This window comes from Orcinus orca, chromosome 11, assembly GCF_937001465.1.
Source record: "Orcinus orca chromosome 11, mOrcOrc1.1, whole genome shotgun sequence".
In the NCBI taxonomy this organism is placed as follows: domain Eukaryota; kingdom Metazoa; phylum Chordata; class Mammalia; order Artiodactyla; family Delphinidae; genus Orcinus; species Orcinus orca.
The window spans coordinates 66586344-66608238 of record NC_064569.1 but is presented as its reverse complement, the minus strand read 5'-3'; the positions used below and the strand labels follow the sequence as shown (position 1 = coordinate 66608238).

The 21895-nt window shown below is 34.3% G+C and overlaps 1 protein-coding gene across 6 annotated transcripts in view; it reads right to left on the bottom strand.

Moving 5' to 3' along the window:
• Window positions 1-21895, bottom strand: part of METTL25 (methyltransferase like 25) — a 131593-nt gene that overhangs the window by 23605 nt on the left and 86093 nt on the right. Inside the window, exons 10-13 of one of the 6 annotated variants that reach the window (XM_033407133.2) lie at window positions 11097-11171; window positions 10475-10546; window positions 8826-8934; window positions 5921-7096 (exon numbers count right to left, since the gene is read on the bottom strand). In XM_033407133.2, the coding sequence (XP_033263024.1) occupies window positions 8842-8934; window positions 10475-10546; window positions 11097-11171 (240 nt within the window). In that variant the 3' untranslated portion in view covers window positions 5921-7096; window positions 8826-8841. Of the gene's footprint in view, window positions 1-5920; window positions 7097-8696; window positions 8935-10474; window positions 10547-11096; window positions 11172-13278; window positions 13351-17446; window positions 21098-21895 lie in introns of those variants that run through there. The other 5 variants (XM_012537039.3, XM_004280603.3, XR_007470037.1 and 2 more) reach the window with 5 other exon arrangements.

Sequence of the window (21895 nt, the reverse complement as noted above, 5' to 3'; positions counted from 1 at the left end):
CTTCTCTAAGCATCTGCAACCAATTTATTAGAATGAAAACACATTACCAAGAATCTCATTAACAAAAGCGTATATTAAAACTGCGCTAGAGGGCTTCCCTGGTGGCGCAGTGGCTGAGAGTCCACCTGCCGACGCAGGGGTCACGGGTTCGTGCCACGGTCCGGGAAGATCCCACATGCCGCAGAGCGGCTAGGCCCGTGAGCCATGGCCGCTGAGCCTGCGCGTCCAGAGCCTGTGCTCCGCAATGGGAGAGACCACAACAGTGAGAGGCCCGCGTACCGCAAAAAAAAAAAAAAAAAAACTGCGCTAGAGATCTAAAATATGAAGCATACTTTTAAAAATTCAGATCTGTCTATTTTCAAGAGAAACGGACAGTATTTGCTATTAATTAGAGAAAAGTTATCCAAGAAAATCATTTACCTTGTAAAAGCTTTCAGTTCTTACACTGTAAATGCCGATCCTCAAAACTACTAAATATCACTCTTCAGTACAGTAAAACCTGCTGTGAAGGGATAACTTCCCAAACATAGTATAAGCTGGTAATATGAATGTAAATGTGGAGCCTTTAAAGGCATTGTTTACATACATAAAAAGATGGTCAACATCCTATACATTAAAAGTGAACCCTCTCCTTTGCCTTCAATTTTATTTTTAGTTCCTTTCCTTTTGGATTAAAGTGGAAATAGAGCACTAACATTTTTTCTTTATGATTAAAAAATCTGTCCCTTATGCCTTTATTCACAGAGGTTTACCTGCACAGTTATATTGTCTACTAAAATTGGAAATAGTCTGAAGTCACCAGAGCACCAGAGATGTCTGTTGTCATAATCAAATGGATCTGGAATTGTTTTATCTTTCCTTGAAACACATTATTTGAGTATAGTTTACTCGATGGAAAACCACCATCAACTAATTTTCTTAAAAGAGTTGTGGCAGTATTAGAAGAGTGGATTCTTTCCTGAGAGGGCAGCTAACTCTGAATACATGTGCATTTAGTTCAACATGATTAACTGATGCACACCAAACCCCATGTTGACTAAATGGAAAGCAATGTGTTGAATTTCAGGTTGGAATTTCCATACTGCCTCTATTTTTCTAAAATCCAACATGTTCAATCATAACTGTCTGAGTACAAATTAAAGGCTTTTCCTCCCATGAATTTTAAATACATGCTACTCCGTTCTGTGCTGAAATGTGTTAACTCTCTTATTCTGGATTGTTCATTGGAAAATTCTGATAAAAACAGTACAATTAAAAAAAAAGGTCTTTCATTGAAAAAACATCTGCAAACTTAATGAGGAAATCCACTGAGATAAATACATCAACTAATAAATTCCCATACATGTAGCCAGTAGTATCACTGGCCAAGTACAAATCATCTGGGAAGCTTTGGAGACTTTCAGTTCCTTTGGTCACACGTTAACCAGAGCACATAACAGATTATTTCTTAAACAGTCCTCTCCTCCACGAAAACAAGCCATTCTACTGATCACATTTAGAAACAACCCAAAGGAAACTATAATTAAGGGGAAGAATGGGACAGAAGTCAACAATCTAGGACATAGTTCATGGTAAAGCATTGTGTGTTTATGTAGACACTTTCTTCTTCTCCTCCCAAATGTCATTATCTAACTCTTAACTCTTCCATATGCCTCTCATATGTGTTTCAATGACTAGATTATGAACTCCTGAAGATTAGGAACTATCAACAGCTTTTATATCTTTCTCCCCAACCTTAAGTGTTATAGTCGCATAGTTGCGAACTAACAAGATAGTAGGTAACTGAATTACATTTAACATCCACAAAGTACTTTTATTGAGATGTAGGAAATTAATAGAGGATTAATTACAGATTCAATATAACAGTTATATGATTATTTATGTTTTATTTTTCTTCTTTCGGCAATTTTAGCATATTGCATTTCTTTGAGAAAAATTTCCTTTTTACACAAATGTTCAAATTTATCAGTATAAAGCTGTTCATAATATTCTTATTACCGTTCTAATTTTTGTAGGATCTATAGTGATGTTCCCTTTTATATTCCTTAGTTATTTAACTGTTTTATTTTTTTTTAAATGATTACTCTTTCAGAGTTGTGTCAATTTCATTAGTTATCTAAGAACCAACTTTTAGAGGTGTTAATTATCTCTCTGTGTGTTTTTCTTCCACTAACTACTAATCTTTTGATTTTCGGCCTTTTTCTTTGCTATTATGTGTTCACAGCTAATATTTCCTTATATCATGGTTTAGCTCATCTTACAAGTTTTGATGTCTAATTTGTAATGAAAATTACAATGATCTGTAATGAAAAATTATAATTCAATTCAATTATTTTCATTATTATTCAAAATATTTTCTGATTTCCACTTTCTTGACTCGAAAGGTATTTAGATGTATAATTCTTAAATTTAAAGCATATGGGACCTTATCAAAATACCAATGGCATTTTTCACAGAACTTGGACAAATAATTCTAAAATTTGTATGAAAACACAAAAGTTCCTGAAAAGCCAGAACAGTCTCGAGAAAGAACAACAAAGCTGGGAGTATCATGCTCCCTGATTCCAAATACTACAAAGCTACAGTAATCAAAACAGTATGGTGCTGGCACAAAAACAGACACACAGATCAGTGGAACAGAATAGACAGTCCAGAAGTGAACCCACACTTTTATGGGTAATTAATCTCCAACAAAGGAGGCAAGAATATACAATGAGGAAAAGGCAGTCTCTTCAACAAACAGTGTTGGGAAAACTGGACAGTTATACGCAAAAGAATCAAAGGGGACTACTCTCTCAAACCATGCACAAAAATAAATTCAAAATGGATTAAAGACTTAAATGTAAAACCTGAAACCATAACACTTCTAGAAGAAAACATAGGAAGTAAGCTCTTTGACACTGATCTTAGTAATATTTCATGGATATGTCTCCTCGGGCAAAGCAAACAAAAAAAAAGCAAAAATAGACAAATGGGACTACATCAAATGGAAAGGCTTTTGCACAGCAAAGGAAACTAACAACAAAATGAAAAGGTTACCTACTGAATGGGAGAAGATATATGCAAATGATACATCTAATAAGGGGTTAATATCCAAAATATACAAAGAACTCATACAACTCAACATCAAAAAAACCCCCAACAACCCAATCAAAAACGGGCAGAGGATCTGAATAGACATTTTTCCAAAGAAGGCATACAGATGGTCAAAAGGCACATGAAAAGATGCTCAACATCACCAATGAGCAAGGAAATGCAAATCAAAACCATAATGAGATATCACCTCACACCTGTCAGAAATGGCTATCAACAAAAAGAACACAACAAATGCTGGAGAGGGTGTGGAGGAATGGGAACCCTCGTGCACTGTTGGTGGGGATGTAAATTGGCACAGCCACTATGGAGAACAGATGGACATTCCTTAAAAAACTAAAAATAGAACTTCATATGATACAGCAATTCTACTCTTGGGTATTTCTCTGAAGAAAACAAAAACACTAATTTGAAAAGATAAATGCACCCCTGTGTTCACTGCAGCATTATTTACAATAGCCAAGATATGCAAGATATGGAAGCAACCTAAGTGCTCCTCAGTAGATGAATGAGATGAATGGAAAGATGTGACACACACACACAATGGAATATTACTCAGCCATAAAAAAAGAACACAATTTTCCCATTTGCAACAACATGGATAGACTTGGCGGATGTTATGTTAAGTGAAGTAAGTCAGACAGAGAAAGACAAATACTGAATGATTTCACTTATATGTGGAATCTAAAAAGCAAAACAAATGAATAAGCATAACTAGACAGAAACAGACTCATAGATACAGACAACAAACAGGTGGTTGCCAGAGGGGAGTGGGTCAGGGACAGGGAGGGAGAAAAATAGGTGAGGGAGATTAAGAGGTACAAAATTCCAGCTGCAAAACAAATGAGTCATGGGTATGAAATGTACAGTGTGGTTGGCAAGGGTTGGGGGGTGGGGAAGGGATGAACTGGGAGTTTGGGGTTAGCAGATGCAAACTATTATATATAGAATGGATAAACAACAAGGTCCTACTGTATAGCACAGGGAACTATATTCAATATCATGTGATAAACCATGATGGAAGAGAATATATTGATAAAAAAAGAAATATATATATATATATATATATATATATATATATGACTGAATCACTTTGCTGTATAGCAGAAATTAACAGAACATTGTACATCAACTATACTTCAATTAAAAAAATAACTGTGCATTATCTTTTATGGTGACAGATAATAACTGGAGCCATCATGGTGATCATCTTGAAATGTACAGAAATATCAAATCACTATGTTGTGTAACAGGAACTAACATAGTGTTAACTGTAGGTAAATTATATTTTAAAAACAAATAAAAACAAACAAACTCATAGAAAAAGAGATCAGGTTTGTGGTTACAAGAGGAGGGGGATGGGGTGAGGGGGAATTGGATGAAGGCAGTCAAAAGGTACAAACTCCCGGTTATAAGATAAATAAGTAACAGGGAACATAGTGTACAACGTAAATATAATTAACATTGCTATATGTTATATATGAAAGTTTTTGAGAGTAAATCCTGAAAGTTCTTATCACGAGGAAAATGTTTTCTTTCTTTCTTTAATTTTGTATCTACGTGAGGTGATGGATGTTCACTAAACTTATTGTGATAAACATTTCATGATGTATGTAAGTCAAATCATTACGCTGTACACCTTAAACTTAAACAGTACTGTATGTCAATTATATCTCAATGAAACTGGAAGGAAAAAAATAGAGCATATGGAAATTTCATATATTTATTTATATATGTACTATTCATATACATATATGTGTATACACAGACATATATGGAATGGAATACTACTCAACTGTCAAAAAGAATGACATTTTGCCATTTGCAACAAAATGGATAGACTTGGTGGGTATTATGCTTAGTGAAATAAGTCAGACAGAGAAAGACATATACTATATGTTATCACTTATATGTAGAATCTAAAAAATGAAACAAACTAGCGAATATTTGTTCACTAGTTTCTATTTTGTTTAGAATAACAAAAAAGAAACAGACTCACAGATATAGAAAACAAGCTAATGGTTGTGAGTGGGGAGAGGGAAGGAAGGAGGAGCAGGATAGGGGTAGGGGATTAAGAGGTACAAACTACTATGTATAAAATAGATAAGCTACAAGGATATACAGCACAAGAAATATAGACAATATTTTATAAAAACTATAAATGGAGTATAACCTCTAAAAATTGTGAATCACTATGTTGTACACTTGAAACTTATACAATATGTAAACCAACTATATCTCAATTAAAACAAACAAACAAACATGTATTAAAAAAACGCAGTCAATTTAGCTCATAGCCATCCAGGGAAAAAAAGAAACCTCATGCCTCATGACAAAGACTTTGGAATAACTATGCATGTTAAAGAGGGTAATAATAATAATAATAATTATGCACAGTAGCTAGAAACGCCAATTAAAGAACAATCAACAGATACATGTAGTGTGGGAGGTCTTTTGCATAAGTCTCAGCATTTATACCTATAGATACAGAGCAATCACTGTTAGAAATTAATCTAAAAATGAATATTAATCTTAAAATGACAGATTATGTCAGCAAGCAAAATTGCTGTGAAACATACTACTGAGCATAAAGTAATGTTCTTCATCCAGTAATCAAATCCACTTTTAAATGTGGACAATTCCTCAAATTTTGAATGGGGACACTAAAAATCCATTTGTAAGTTGTCTGATTAGAATCTAGAACACATTTTTTTCCCCTACAAAATCAATGTCATAACTTATAAATAAGTTCCCATTTCTCTCCCTCTAGGACATTTAAAAAACACAACTATTGATTTTATATTATGCATTATGTGCCAGGAAGAACTGAGACCACCTGTTTCAACATGATTTATTTGTTTTTTGCAAGAAAACTTTCCCCAGGAAAGATAAGACTGTAAACCAATAAATAACTTCATTGTTTGTTTCAGGAAATTCCCATATATTAATTCATCTCAGACAAACAATCTGCTTTCCTTGGCAGAGAGTTCACTTATCAAGCAACAGTTTACTTATCAAGACTTGGTTCAAGACCCTCACCTTGCTATAGATACTAACCATAAAACTTACATCATGAAATTTCCCCAATCCCAGTCTGTTCTCCACCTTAAAAAAGCTGCCTTAAGCTCCTTGAGCCCAGACTTCCAAATCTTATAAATATCCTTTCCTGACTTCCTCCTTCAGAGACAGTCAAGACTGTCAAGGGGAAGTCCTCTATTGCTGAAGAGAATTCTAATAAATTTAGTTTTGCTTGATTAACAGGGTGGCTGGAGATATTTTGGGGGAGTTGAATAACATATATTTAGTCCGTTAATCCTCTTAATAACCTTATGAGTAAATTCTATTCTTACATTATTTTTTACAGATGAGAAAACTGAGGCACACCGAATAGTTAAGTGACTTAGGCAAGGATACAAAACAACTTAAGTCACATGAATCTAAACTATGGTACTAATATTACTGAGTCCTTCTTCCCCCTAAGTCTATTGATTTAAAGATACTCTAAAGAATCCTATGCCCTGATCCTCTCAGCCCTGTTCAGTAATTATAGTTCTAATTACTGTAATTAGTAATTTTATTGTCTTCTTCACTGAACTCTGAGGACAGGGACATGTCTTGTTTGCCTCCATACTGCCAGTGCCTACCTAGCATAATCTCTGACACATGGTAGGCATTCAATAAATGTTTATAAAATAAATATTAAATAAAACCCTACTTTACAAATGAGGCTCTGAGATATTAAGCGTCTTGCTTTAACTCACCCAGAAGGTAACTGTCAGAACTGGTGCTCCTGCTAATGCACCACTCTTTCATTCAACTTGTAAACGAGTTCTCAAAGAGTGGTTTTTATGAGATGAGTGTACAAACAGTGCAACAGGGATTCACGTGTATAAAGTCCTACCAAAATATTGTATTTCTTTGCTTTCTGCTGAAATGTTATCATCTCAGTGTGACTGTACAGATCATCTCCTGTTGATGAGATGCTGGAATCTCACATTTGTCTCTGATTAATAAAAAATGGAAAGCTCTAATTGGTAAATGCAATTTCTGACAATGTTTTGAAACACTAGGAAGTTACTACATACTTTCCTTGGTATTAAAACATTTGTAATTCACTTCTCTTTACCCATATAAGTAGAGCTTTACCTAAATAAGGTTCTTTTTTTTTTCTTTATTATAAGGAGAAATGAATGTTATATAAACATTTGGGCATCAGGAAAAAAGTTTAAAATTTTACATAGAAGTTAAAATTATGAAAGGAAAGAAGGTAGGCTTGGAACGGTTTTCTGCTCCTGAGTTAGATACTCATATAGCAAACAATATAAGGAAATAAAATAGAATAAAATAAGCAACCTAAAGAGACACATCAACCAAATGTAAATGTGTGAACCCTGTTTTGATTCTGAATTGAACCAACTGATATAAAAGACATTTTGAGCTAATCACGGAAATGTGAATGAGGGTAAGTAATAGATTATTATGGAAAGAAATCCTTAACTTAGAAATATATATTTATGTACTTATGTGAAATAACAAATTGCTTGAGATTTACTTTAAAATTCTCCAGGGAAGGTGAGTATGGGTGGCAAATGTGTGTCTGTGTGCACTTTCATGTGTGTCCTGATGAAGCGAGATTGGTAAAATGTTTATAATTACTGAAGTTTGTGATGAGTACATGGGGATTTATTATACTCTACTCTCCACTTCTGGACATGTTTAAAGTTTTCAGCATAAAAAACTTAAAAAATGGCTAATTTTCCCAGTGTTGTACTAGGTACACAAAGCACCTGATCATTCACACATATACTGGCTACAAACTCAGTATCACAACCCAAAGCAAAAAATTATTCTCATCTAAAATTTAAGAAAGCAGTTACTTCTTCTTCTGGGAGAATTTTATGCAGTCTCTAGCTGAGAATCAAGGAAGCTTTTTCCCAGTTGTCCATCTCTTCTGTGTGTATTAGAAACCTCAAGTTTTCTGCTAATGAAAGGACTCTGTACCATACTGGGCAGAGTGTGGGTCTTTTCTTATTCACTCCTGCTTCTCCTAGATTGGTTTTTTACAGAGCACCAGATGATTCATAAAGTGACAACCCATCCTTTATTTTAGTAAGATAAATAGCCCCAAGAATCCTTAAAGTGAATATCCCAATTATAAGACACATATTCCTTTAAGGACACAGAATATTTCCTTATGTAATTTAGATTAAAACACAGTAAAAAATATGCTTTACATTAAGCACTTTTAATGTCTGGCCTGCTTCCTGGGTATTTATTTAAGCGTGACTTTTTCTCTCCTGATAACATGAAAAATCCTTCCAAAATGTGAAAGAAAATGCTAATGATCTTCAGGACCAGCTAGTTTTACTGTATCTATACCTATACCTTTCATCTGATTTTAAGTTGGTAAAAAGTCAAAATGTGATATGCAGCAAATAGCAAGGGTCTCAAATACTGAACAGGAAACAAGGCTCAGATTACAATGTCCTATAGACGTACTAACTCAGAAATGTAGGTCAAATCCTTTTATAATATTTTCATGAGTTCTTGATTCTTTTTAAATTAATGTATGCTTTGACAATGGAAACTGGATTAAGGCATTCTGTTGTTAGCTATTGTTTTATTGCCTATTTAAAATATATAGCAATTTTTTCAAATCTTTATGTAACATGGCATTAATGTTTAGAAAAGCAAAATTAGCAATTGATTCCACAAACAGACACATCTAATACCTTGCTTCAATTGAAATCACTGCTGCTTCTTCAGTGCAATAATGGCATAACATCTGGGAGATTTCACAGGATCAAACAACTTCACGAGTGCAGACCACGCAATATCATCCTGCAAATTGGTAAGTGATTTAAATAGGCAACTACTTGTTGAAGATAAAAATGAGAGATGTTAGACTACATACTGGAATATAAAAACTACATGAAAAACAAACTATATAAAAGAAAATTATTCTTTGTTGAATAAAATTAACACTTAGAAATTCACCTTCGGGACTTTATGTTAAGGAAATAAAGATATGCATAGAGAGTGAACCACAAGGCTACTCCTTGCTGCAATTGTGAAAAACTGGAAGTGGCTAGAGACAACTGGGTATTACTTAAATAAATTATATGATGAAACATTATTCACCTTCTGTAGTACATTTAATGAGATGGAAAAATTCTAAATAAAACGAAAGAAATTAGATGCAAAACTGCATTTACAATTTATTCCAATTCTAAAGTAGAAATAATATGCTCATACATATACATGCAATAAACATATATTAGAAGCTCTAAAAAAATATCAATAATTTAACAGCTAATGCTGAAAGGTGAGATAATCGTTACTTTTAATTTTTTATATATTCTTCATTTTAAATTTTCTAACATAAGTGTATATTACTTTTATAATAGTAAAATATTATTTAAAATACTAACAAAATGAACAATTATATGATTCCTATCATTTCGTTACCAATCTGTTAAACTTGGTGCATACTGTTTTGCCTACCTATTTTATTTAGGTCACTGGAAATTGTTTTGAAAGGGAAATGATGAGTACCTAGTAAAATAAGGCTGATTCTGTGAACTAACAAGTTGAGAACCAAAAGATCCCAGTGATTTTGAATTAGTTAGTAGCTTAGGAAAGTACATAATTATGTAAATATTTAAAAATTGCCTTTCTCCATAAAAATACCAATTATTAAAATCCATCTGTTCCAAGTAGTTTGCTGAAAAGAAATAAAGCTCTCCATATGATAAAACAAAATTATTAAAATAAAGAGTTTATACTGGAAACAAGGCTGAATCCACAAATGGGCTTAATTTTAAAGAGCTCAAAAACATTATTTTGATCATAGAGTAGAATCTGAAAAACACATTTTTCCCAAAGATAACAAAAAATCATATTTTTTGGTCATTCAACAAAGATAAAACAAATAAGACTGTGAAAAAAACAGAAGCAATTATCACTGATGAGAAGGAAATTTCTAAACTGCAGAGTGCATATGTCCAAAAATTCAAAAGTGAATTAAAAGGTGATTCTTATAAAATGAAGCATAAAAATGATATCTTTTACATCTTGCCTTTATTAATTTTAGCTATACTATATGTCATATATGATGGTTTGTGTGCATCGTCTACTGTATAGTAGTTACCATAAAATTAAAAGAATGTAAACTTTATTATAGTAGCTTTGCTGGAAACATCTGTTGTACATATGTTTTTGTTTCAAAAGAGATGGAAAGAATATTTAGAATTGGAAAATATAATGAGAAAAATTATCTTACTAGTTTTATGTGAAAGAATGTTATCCTAGTTATAAGCAGATCCATATTACTGGGTTTAATAAATATATTTGTTATGCATTTAAAATTAACATAATTTACCTGCTCTTTCAGGTAGCAAAGCCGATCCAGAAGAATCAATGTCTCTATGCAAGGAGCCAGAACAACTTTCAACTAAAAGAAAGTATAAGATAGGACAGTGGTACTTTAAAACAAACAAAAATACTAGCTTAACACTTGTTTAAGAAAATGTATCTACAGAAACTCATATAAGGCCAAATCTCCAATACTCATTGTACATCTTCAGAAAATAAATACTTCAGAGATCAAAAGCTTTTCTTTAATAGTAAAAGGAAAAGAATGTCCTTTGAGTGACTTTGGGATAGAATCCAAAAGCAATCATACATATGTGATAGAAAGCTTTTAAAGGGGTACTAAGAATGAAATTCATTAAAAGGAATGCTTGTGAAATAACTGCATTGAGACCAATATGTGTTCAAAGAACTCTAAAACTTCTTTCCATGCATTTATAATACACTTTAAGAGAAATCTACCATGTGTTCTCTTTATTACATTACTGACACCTAATATAGTTCTAAAATAGGAAATGATCCAAAACGGTTTTTCTACATTAAGAGAAAAACAACACAGATTGGTTGGCCCCATAAAAAAATTTAATAGGAGCCTACTCAAGTCTAGCAACATATTCAATTCTGAGATTTACCATATTAAAAGCCTCCAGCTCATTCATTCTAGGCTTGTACTTCTCATAGTAGTCCATTATAATTCTTTCTGGCAGCTTCAAGATAAAATAACAGTTAAAAATATTTTTTACTAATCAAACATACCCTAAAGTAAAACAAACGTAACAATTTAAAACAACCTTAGGTGTCTGAAGAGCTCTAAGGATATCCATGAAACAAGTCAATATAACTAAATTCTTTCATTTAAATCTTCTGTACCAATATAGGTTATTCAGTATATCCTAAGTAAAATCACCAATAACAGCCTATTAACTTTGTTTGATTTCAACAAGTAGTGATGAAATACTTACTTTCACTTGTTTCTATGCTTGGGGTGCACAGTAGGTAGGAGCTCAATAAACAGTTCTTGAACAAAATTAAAATTTAAACAATATATCTAAAACTATATATCCTAAAGAATATCTCAAAGGCAAAAGGAATACAGTGAGGACATATATTCATATTTAAGGTAATTTCTTCTAACATCCACTTAACAAATCCATCAACAAGCATTGCTGTTTTTTTTCTCTAAAACATATGACACCCATAGTACACTGAACCTTTGTGGTTAGTAGGCCACTTTCTAGATCATTTACATGTTTCTGTTCCCACCAGTTGAGCTTTATGCCTACTGAATTAATTTTATTTGTTCTTAAACTTGTTATTCCAGTTATATTATAATATGACATGAATAAATATTACAAAACCAATGAGATACAAATACAAAAGGCAAAGTTGTTTCTCTATAAGTTGAATGCCTCTGTGAAAGGCCCGATAAAGGAACGTCACCAGAAGAAATTGCTCTCAAATTATATGTGGTCAAAACAAATGAAAGACTGAATAAAAAGAGTCCAAAATCTGAAAGGATTTGTATTCAGATTTCCTTGAAAATATTTAAATATTTTTTCAAAGCCCCTATTCTTTTTCTATTACATGAAATTTCTTTTGAATTCAAAAAATACAAAAGAGTAGGTAACAGTGACAAGTAAAGCTTCGTCTCATCCAATTTCTAGTGTAGCTTTCCAGAAAAGATCTCCCCTTTGGTATAGAACCCAAGTAGATTATGGCCTTCTCTCCAACCCTTTTTAAAATTTTGCCCATCTTTGAATCAAATGAGTACCTCCTGGACCAAATTTTTGCAGTAGAGTATATTGGACTAGATCTAGGTCTGCAGTTCAAGCCAGCAAAAACTCTCATCTCAAAAAAATTGTGTATGTGTTTGAATTATAGCCTTTAGTCTTCACTTCTGTCCTGTCATGTGAGATCAGCAGTTACAGGACAACTCAGAACTCACAATCTTTTTTCAATCCTGCCTCATCAGCATACTGCTTCCTACAAACATGGTTTTTCAATGTGACTCCTTGGGTTCTCCAATATTCTGCCTCCCCTTTATGTCAAACCGAGAAGCACCACCCTGGTCATCAACTGCATTTGCTCCAAACTAGGAATTGTTGATTTTGTTCCTCAAGATATGCTACTTTAAAGAACTATATTGTTGGTTTTGTTGGTGATCTGTAACCCTGCGCAATTTCTCTTGGCATCTTTCTGCATCCTTCTTTACCTTCACTGTACTTCATAATGTACATGGTTTGAGATTTAATATGCTTTTTGATTTTGTCAAAAAGGAGTTTGTGTTTCTATTTCTCTTTTTATTTGTTGCTTTTGTGTAATTTTGAAGAGAAAAGGTGAGAACATCACCTTTACTTTTCTATTAAAAAAGAAAAGTGGAAGTCTTTTGCTTTACTTTGAGTAATCCAAAGCTGGATACTGTAAACTATGCATTACAGGTATGTTTGATGGACAGACGTTACGGTAGAAATCCAACTAGTAAAACTATACGCAAAGCTGTGTGCAAAACACAAAACAAAATAAATGGCCTTGTTCTTACACCAAAAGTTTGGTGGATATAATTATATTAATATGTGTCTCATAAGATTAGATCAGAGAATCTATGGAAGTTTTATGAAGACACTGTTTTTTAATTCTAATATCAATTTGTAACATATGTATATTCATGGTCTTATTTTACAGATGACATTATTGGGTGTTAAATCCAGTAAGAGCCAAGATAGGGCAAGCACCCTAGAGATAAAGGAGGCATCAGAATTGAGGAAGTGCCTGAGTGTAGATCATACTTAGGCAAGGACATACATGGAAACTTACAAGATGAAGTGCACATTGAATGGCAGCTGGGAGTTTTGGTCATGAATTCCATTGCTCCCTGCTGCCCATCTCCTAGACTCCAGAAAAAGGGATCAATATTAGTTGAGCTGTATAACAGGGCCCTAGCTCAGTGAGCTGTCATTTAGGTTCAGGGAGATATCCAGTCCTAAAGAGAAACTGGGTGAGAGACAGTGAAGGAGCAGTCATATTGAGGAGCTTTAGGTTTTCTCCCTTACTTTTCTTACAATTTTTTTGACATTTTAACTCCAATACAGCTTATGTGTTAGATCTGCGGTCCCCAACCTTTTTGGCACCAGGGACCGGTTTCAGGGAAGGCAATTTTTCCATGGATGTGGAGGGGGGTTGGTGGGGGGTGGATGGTTCAGGCGGTAATGGGAGCGATGGGTTAGGTGGTAATGTGAGTGATGGGGAGCGATGGGGAGCGGCAGATGAAGCTTCGCTTGCTCGTCCGCTGCTCACCTCCTGCTGTGCGGCCCAGTTCCTAACAGGCTGCAGACCTATACCGGTCCTCAGCCCGAGGGTTGGGGACCCCTGTGTTAGTATATGTCCTATGATTCAACACACTTCAAATGCTTGATCAACTTCATCCTGTCTGCAAAAGTTTCAAAAATCAAAGTTCTGGATATAAGCATCTCTTCTTTAAATGCCTCAGTAGATTCATCATTCCTTGAGTTTCTTCTGCCTTTATTTCAAACCTCAATTCTTCAATCTGCTTTAGAAGTACATTTATTTTGTCTGTTGGCAAGCACAGAGTTTTCTCTTTATTCTTCCTTGTAGGCTTATTTGTCTGATGAACACTAGTTTTAGAAAAATGCTAAGCATTCTTCTTGAGCTCAATGTCTGTTAAGTTATATGCATATTACAAAAAGGAGCACTGGCTCTACAGTTAGACAGACTGCATTGGAATCCTTCCTCCCCAATTTCCTAGATTTGAGCTTTAAGAAATCCACTTAACCTATGTCTCAATTTCCTTACCTATAAAATGAGGATAACTATTCATTTCATAAAGTCATCCTTAGCATTCAGTGAGATAATATAAACAAAGCTTTTAGCACAATGTTTGGCACAAAGCAAAGGTTCAATAAACATTAGCTTTGCTCACATTATTTTAAAAAAATAAACATAATTTAGAAGTTTTAGATTTAAAGATATTTTGAAGATAACAGAGTTTAGATATACCCTATATCCAGTTTCCCCTATTAGTAACACCTTACAATACAGTTATTTGTTATAGTAAATGAACCAATAATGATATATTACTATTAGCTAAAGTTTACATTTCATTCGGATTTTCTCACTTTTTACCTAATGTCCTTTTTCAGTTCCAGGATCCCATCCAGTTTACTACATTGTATCTAGTCCTATTGGTTGTGACAGTTTTTCAGACTCGCCTTTTATTTTTTTTTCTTTTTCTTTTTATTGGAGTATAGTTGACTCACAAGACTTGCCTTGTTTTTGATGACCTTGACAGTATTGAGGAGTACCAGTCAAGCATTGTGTAGGATGTTCCTTCACTGGGATTTGTCAGATGTTTTCCTCATAGTTAGACTGGGGCTATGGGCTTTGAGAGGAAGACCACAGAATTAAGGATGATATTCCTCACATCATATGAAGGGTACATACGATCCATATGATTTATCACTGTAGATATTGACCTTGAGTACTTGGCTGAGATAGTATTTGTCAGGTTTCTTCACTGTACTGTTCCTCCTTTTCCCCTTTCCACGTTGTATGCTTTGGAAGAAAGTCACAACTTGCAGCCCACACTTAAGGAGTGAGGGTGCAATATCCAAATAAATTATTTAGAATTCTTTTCCATGGAAGATTTTTCTCTTCTCTTCCATTTATTTATTAAAATCATCTTTTTATAGATCTATATAAGGGGGTCCAGGTACGCAAAGGTGGACCAGACTTCAACTTCATGGGGAATGGGTCGTATGATTGGATGAGAGATACATAGTTGTTCAGAGATTCTCCCCACACACTACCTGATCAGAAGATAGGTTAGCAATTGACCTTATTTTCACCAGTAGATGGTAGGACTGAGGCTGCTGATATACCCTTGGCTAGAACTCAAGGTAGGTGGATGTGGTACCAAATTGAGAATGCAAAGGAAAACTTCTTAAAGGAAATTAAAAGTGCTACTCCAGTGAACATATGAATGATATGAAAACAAAAGTCTTATTGCTGATACTGAGAAAGTTGTAGTGGTCTGGATAGAAGATCAAACCAGCCACAACATTCCCTTAAGCCGAAGTCTAATCCAGAGCAGGGCCCTAACTTTCTTCAATTCTGTGAAGGCTGGGAGAGGTGAGGAAGCTGCAGAAGAAATTTGAAGCTAGCAGAGGTGGGTTCATGATGTTTAAGGAAAGAACCTGTCTCTGTAACATAAGAGTGCAAGGTGAAGCAGCAAGTACTGATGTAGAAGCTATAGTAAGTTATCCAGAAGATCTAGTTAAGATAATTAAAGAAGGTGGCTACATTAAACAACAGATTTTCAATGTAGATGAAACTGCCTTATATTGGAAGAAGACGCCATTTAGGACTTTCATAGCTAAAGAGGAGAAGTCAATGCCTGGCTTCAAAGCCTCAAAGAATAGGCTGAAATCTCTTTTGTCAGTTAGGGTCTAATACAGCTGGTGACTTTAGGTTGAGCCTGACCTCATTTACCATTCCAAAAATCCTAGGACCCTTAAGAATTATGCTCAATCTACTCTGCTTGTGCTCTATAAATAGAACAACGAAGCCTGGATGATAGCACATCTGTTTACAACATGGTTCGCTGAATATTTTAAGACTATTGTTGAGACCTACTGCTCAGAAAAAAAGATTCTTTTCAAAATATTACTGCTCATTGGCAATGCACCTCAAGAGCTCTCATGGAGATGCACAATGAGATTAAAATGCTGTTTTTATGCTGCTAACACAATATCCATTCTGCAGCCCATGGATCAAGCAGTAATTTTGACTTTAAGTCTTATTTAAGAAATACATTTTGTAAGGCTATAGCTGCCATAAATAGTGATTCATCTGATGGATCTGGGCAAAGTAAATTGAAAACATCCTGGAAAGTATTCACTATTCTAGATGTAAGAACATTCATGATTCATGGGAGGATGTCAAAATAACAACATTAACAGGAGTTTGGAGGAAGCTGATTCCAACTCTCATAGATGACTTTGAGGGGTTCAAAACTTCAGTGGAGGAAGTAACTGCAGATGTGGCAGAAACAACAAGAGAACTAGAATTAGAAGTGGAGCCTAAAGATGTGACTGAATTGCTGCAACCTCACAATAAAGCTTTCACAGGTGAGGAGTTGCCTCTTATGGATGAGCAAAGAAAGTGGTTTCTTGAGATGGGATCTACTCTTGGTGAAGATGCTGTGAAGACTGTTGAGATGACAAAAAAAGGATTTAGAATATTATATAAACTTAGTTTATAAAGTAGCAGCAGAGTTTGAGAGGATTGACTCCAATTTTGAAAGACGTTCTGCTGTGTGTAAAATGCTATCCAACAGCATTGCCTGCTACAGAGAAAATGTGAAAGGTCAATCTGTGGGTCAAACTTCATGGTTGCCATATTTTAAGGAATTGCCACCCCAGCCTTCAGCAGCCACCACCCTGCTCAGTCAGCACCACCTACATCGAGGCAAGAGTCTGCACCAGCAAAAAGACTAGGGCTTGCTGAAGGCTCAGATGATGGTCAGCAGTTTTCAGCAATAAAGTATTTTTATTTACTTTTTGAATTTTTGAATTTTATTTTTTTATACAGCAGGTTCTTATTAGTTATCTATTTTATACATACTAGTGTATACATGTCAATCCCAATCTCCCAATTCATCCCACCACCACCCCCACCACTTCCCCCCTTGGTGCCCATACGTTTGTTCTCTACATCTGTGTCTCTATTTCTGCCGTGCAAACCAGTTCATCTGTACCATTTTCTAGGTTCCACATATATGCGTTAATATACGATATTTGTTTTTCTCTTTCTGACTTACTTCACTCTGTATGACAGTCTCTAGATTCATCCATGTCTCTACAAATGACCCAATTTCATTCCTTTTTATGGCTCAGTCATAGTCCATTGTATATATGTACCACATCTTCTTTATCCATTCGTCTGTTGGTGGACACTTAGATTGCTTCCATGTCCTGGCTATTGTAAATAGTGCTGCAGTGAACATTGGGGTGCATGTGTCTTTTTGAATTATGGTTTTCTCTGGGTATATGCCTAGTAGTGGGATTGCTGGGTCATATGGTAATTCTATTTTTAGTTTTTTAAGGACCCTCCATACTGTTCTCCATAGTGGCTGTATCAATTTACATTCTCACCAACAGTGCAAGAGGGTAGCAATAAAATATTTTTTATTAAGGCATGTACATTATATTTTTAGACATAATGCTATTGCACACATAATAGACTAAAGTACAGTGTAAACATAATTTCTATATGCACTGGGAAACCAAAAAATTCACGTGACTTGCTTTATTACGGTATTTACTTTATTGTGGTGCTCTGGAACTGAACCCACAGTCTGAGGTATGCCTGTGTTATCATAGTGGCTGTAAAAAGCAGCAGGAACTTACTTATGGGAATAATGCACATGTTCTTTGCATATCACCAAAGATGACAGGCTTCCTATATATATATTTAAACTGTATCAGGAATTCGCTGTTTCTTTAGGGTCAGGTGACCTCATATAACGTAAATCATTTCTGGATACAGTCAGTCCTCCATATCCATAGATGTGGAACCCACAGATACAGAGGGCTGACTGTACTATACCATTTTATATAAGGGACCTGAGCATCCTTGGGTTTTGTTATCAGTGGGGGGCCAATTCCCCATGAATACCGAGGAACCACTGAATATTACTACATGGAAGTTTATGAGCTCCTTGTATTTTTTGTTGCCCTCCCACTTATATTGAAACCACCTAGTGATTATGATTACTACTAATTAATCTTTGATCTAATGTCCAAAGATCAGTTTATTTGGTCTCTCCACATGTGCCGAATCCTTTGGCCTCATCTCTCACCACTGTCTCCTCTACTTGCTTTATGCTCCAGCTGTGCTGAGTCCAGAATCATGTTTCTTACTCTCTGTGGTTTTGTACAAGCTATTCCCCCCACCACACACACCTGAAATTCCCTGCTCCCTACCTTCCCACCTTGTTTGCTTAATGAACTCCTATGCACCCTTCAAAACCAGGCTAAGGCATCAATGTCCTCTGAGAAATCTTACAGGCAGAGTGAGTCACTCCAAGCATACATACTTAATATATGTCTAACATTGTAAGTTCATGCTATAATTACTTGTTTTCTTTTCTCATGGGTTATGTCTTAATTATCTTTGTAGCTCCAGAGTTTCCACTCTTCTTGGCACATGGGAGATTCTTCAAAATAAATGTTTGCTGGTGAATAACTAAATGATTTTGGTCTCAAAAGTTTTGCTTTTGCTGGCCTGTTTAGGAGAAATATTTAAGGATAATTTTCTGAGTTATCCTCTATCCCTTCCACTAAGGTTCTATCTTAGTGATTTTCAACTTTGTCCATTCAACAGCACACACCCCACTCCTATTAAATCACCAGTTTTAGTGTCTATTTCATTCTCAATATCTGAGAGTAATATTTATTTGAATATTCATCATAGGTATACAGCACACAAACACACATACATGCAAGCTCTAGAACATAAGCTCCTTTTATTTCCCCTTCGTATGGACAAATGCTCCAGCTTGTTCTTTGTCTAGCAAGCAATAGTGGTTTTGCTGCTTTTAAAATTTGATGCTTCAAAAATTTACAGATGTGTGTGTGTGTGTGTGTATGCTCATGTATCCGTGTGTGTGCAGTACATGCATGTGGAAGGAAGAAGAGAGAAAATTAATACAAAAGAAGAAAAAAATGCTGTGGACCATGAATATGAAAACTTGAATACAATTTTAAAGGTTTTCTGAAATTTGGTGAGATGCCAAAGTTTGGGACAGAAGATAAAATTTAAAAATACCTAATTTTTTTAAGGTCTAGGTAAAGCTAATCACTAGGATTTTGTTATTTTAGACAACTGTAAAGTTGTATTAAAATATTTTATAAAGAAGTAATTGAACTTTACTCAATTACAAAGAATATTACTGTAAAATTTCATTCTAAGCAGTCCATCTATTATAAACAGTATACTTGCAGATATAAGGTAGCTGATGTTCTGCCACAATTTATTGTTTTCAGTGGCTTGGCTTTGCTGTGAAATCTAAACACTCTTCTTAAACAGAACTGTATCTTATGCAGGGGTGAAACAATATCACCCTTAAACGGTTAAGGCTATAAAAAATTAAAAATCAAGGAGGGGATCATTTTGATAAAAAGTCTTCAAAATATAAGAACAGAATCACTGCTTTTCCCCATTTCCCCACTCTATGTTTCTTGGTGTAACATGGCATTTTAAGATAATATGGGGTCTATAATGGGAATGTTAATGGAATCACTAAAATGACAAATGCTTGAAGACAGCGGATCTTAACTGGGGGTGATTTTGACCCCCAGGACATTTGTGGCAATGTCTGGAGATTTTTTTAAAATTTATTTATTTTGGATTGTTACAATTAGTGCGCTACTGCAGACACCTCGTGGGTAGAGGTCAAAGATGTTAAACATCCTCCAACGCACAGGTTAGTTCTCCACAATAAAGAATTATCCAAATGTGCTGAGTTTGACAAAATCCTGCTCTAAGAGAAAATGTCCAATGCTGTCTGTCACAACTGACTACAGGGCTTATGGATTGATATTTTAAGCTGTGTATGAACCACTTATATATTCAGCACATGCTGTTCTGTTCTGGTGTTTGGAATGATGATTTGTCTGGGAATGTTGTTTTTCCTCATGTTTACATGATTTCTTGTGACTAAGAAAGTATCAGAGCATGTTAGGAGGTTTCTAGGCACTTCACTTGCTTACATAGTTTTGAATATGAAGAGATGTGCTTTGAGAGATCAGAAACACATCAGTGGTATTCACCACACTTTCAATTATATATAAAAGTTTGTTAGTAAATGATTATAAATTTAGTCAAAGATCTTTTAAACACTTTGGTATATCTAATATTTTAAATTTAAGCGGTTCTGATGCTTTTTAGTAATTAGAATCTTGTGAAAATTAATTTCATTTTTTAAATAAAACTATTCATAAATCTCTTCTTATTGTGTTTGTGGTCAAAACCTTCATTTTAGCACTGATATTTCATAATGTGGGAGAAAAATAATAGGATTTTGTATTATATCAGAAATATAAGCTTGGTTTTAATAACTTATCCTATTTCCAACCACTCTGGCCTGACAGACACAACTCTCAATTCCTCTTGTTTAACATAAAAACAAACAAAAAACCCCTCAAAACACGTACTCATCTATTTGCTTCCTCTAACCCCCCAACCTTTGAAATGCCTTATTAGGTTCTGTACTTTCCTCCCCTTCCAGCTTGGGTTTCTTGTTCCTTTTCTTTTCCTCACCCATTTTATTCAACATATTTCTCTTTCAATGAACTTAAATAGTTTTAAGTGAAAAATCAGCAGGGCACTATTAATTGTCTTTACTAACTAATAAAGGTAATCATTTAAGACTGATATTTTATGGTGATACTTAGCTACATTAGTCTTTTTCCTTTTGTTTTTAATTTCACTTCTCAGTACAGTGGTGGTTGACAGTGGAGGTTCTGATGTAAGTTGAATCTGCGTTCAAGTTCCAGCTCTGCCTCTTGCTCTTCAACGCTGAGAAAATGACTTGCCTTTTTGTAAGCCTCTCTTTCTAGTTCATTACATTGGGAATAATAATAGTATCTTACTCTTTTAGTGAAGAGTAAATGCGATAATGTTATGATGTCTTTAGCATAATAACTATAATATAGTAAGTGCTTAGTAAATATTAGCTATTATTAATATTCTAATCAGTAATATAATAAGCATATTAAGAAACATTTACTATGGTTATTATTAGAGACAAACCTGGGAAGAGAAAGCCATCACGAAAAATAAGTAACACTCTTTCTGGATTTTTACAGTTTGGTTTTTGACAAAGGATAATACATTTTTAGTTTAAGTAAAAACTTAGCTCTATATTTGTAAAAATTATGCTTAGGTTTGTGTTCCTGATAGTAAATGTAAGATGCGGAATTGAGACATGAAGTAAATATATGCATTAAGAAAGACTAATTGGAAGGAAGACCAGTCTGATTAAAAATATTTAAAAAAACAGAAATAAAATAACTAAGATAACACTGTCTATTCTTATTTATGCAAGACTAGAAGGATCTTCATTTTGGTGACTAAATAAAAATGTTTATAGGAGTCATATCAATTGTATTATTATAAGTAGTACATATACAAAGATAAGAATCATAAAAACTAGTATTATTTAGTTAGCACTTACTATGTACATTGTATTCAGCATTTTATGTCTATTACCTCATTTAATTTTTCTTAAATCCTATGAATTAGAAATGCTTTTTCAGAGCTATTTTACAGAGGAGGAAACTTATTCGTACCAGTCTAATTGCTTTAAGTAGTAAAGCAACTGGGGAGTAAATGGAGAACTGGTACAATAAAT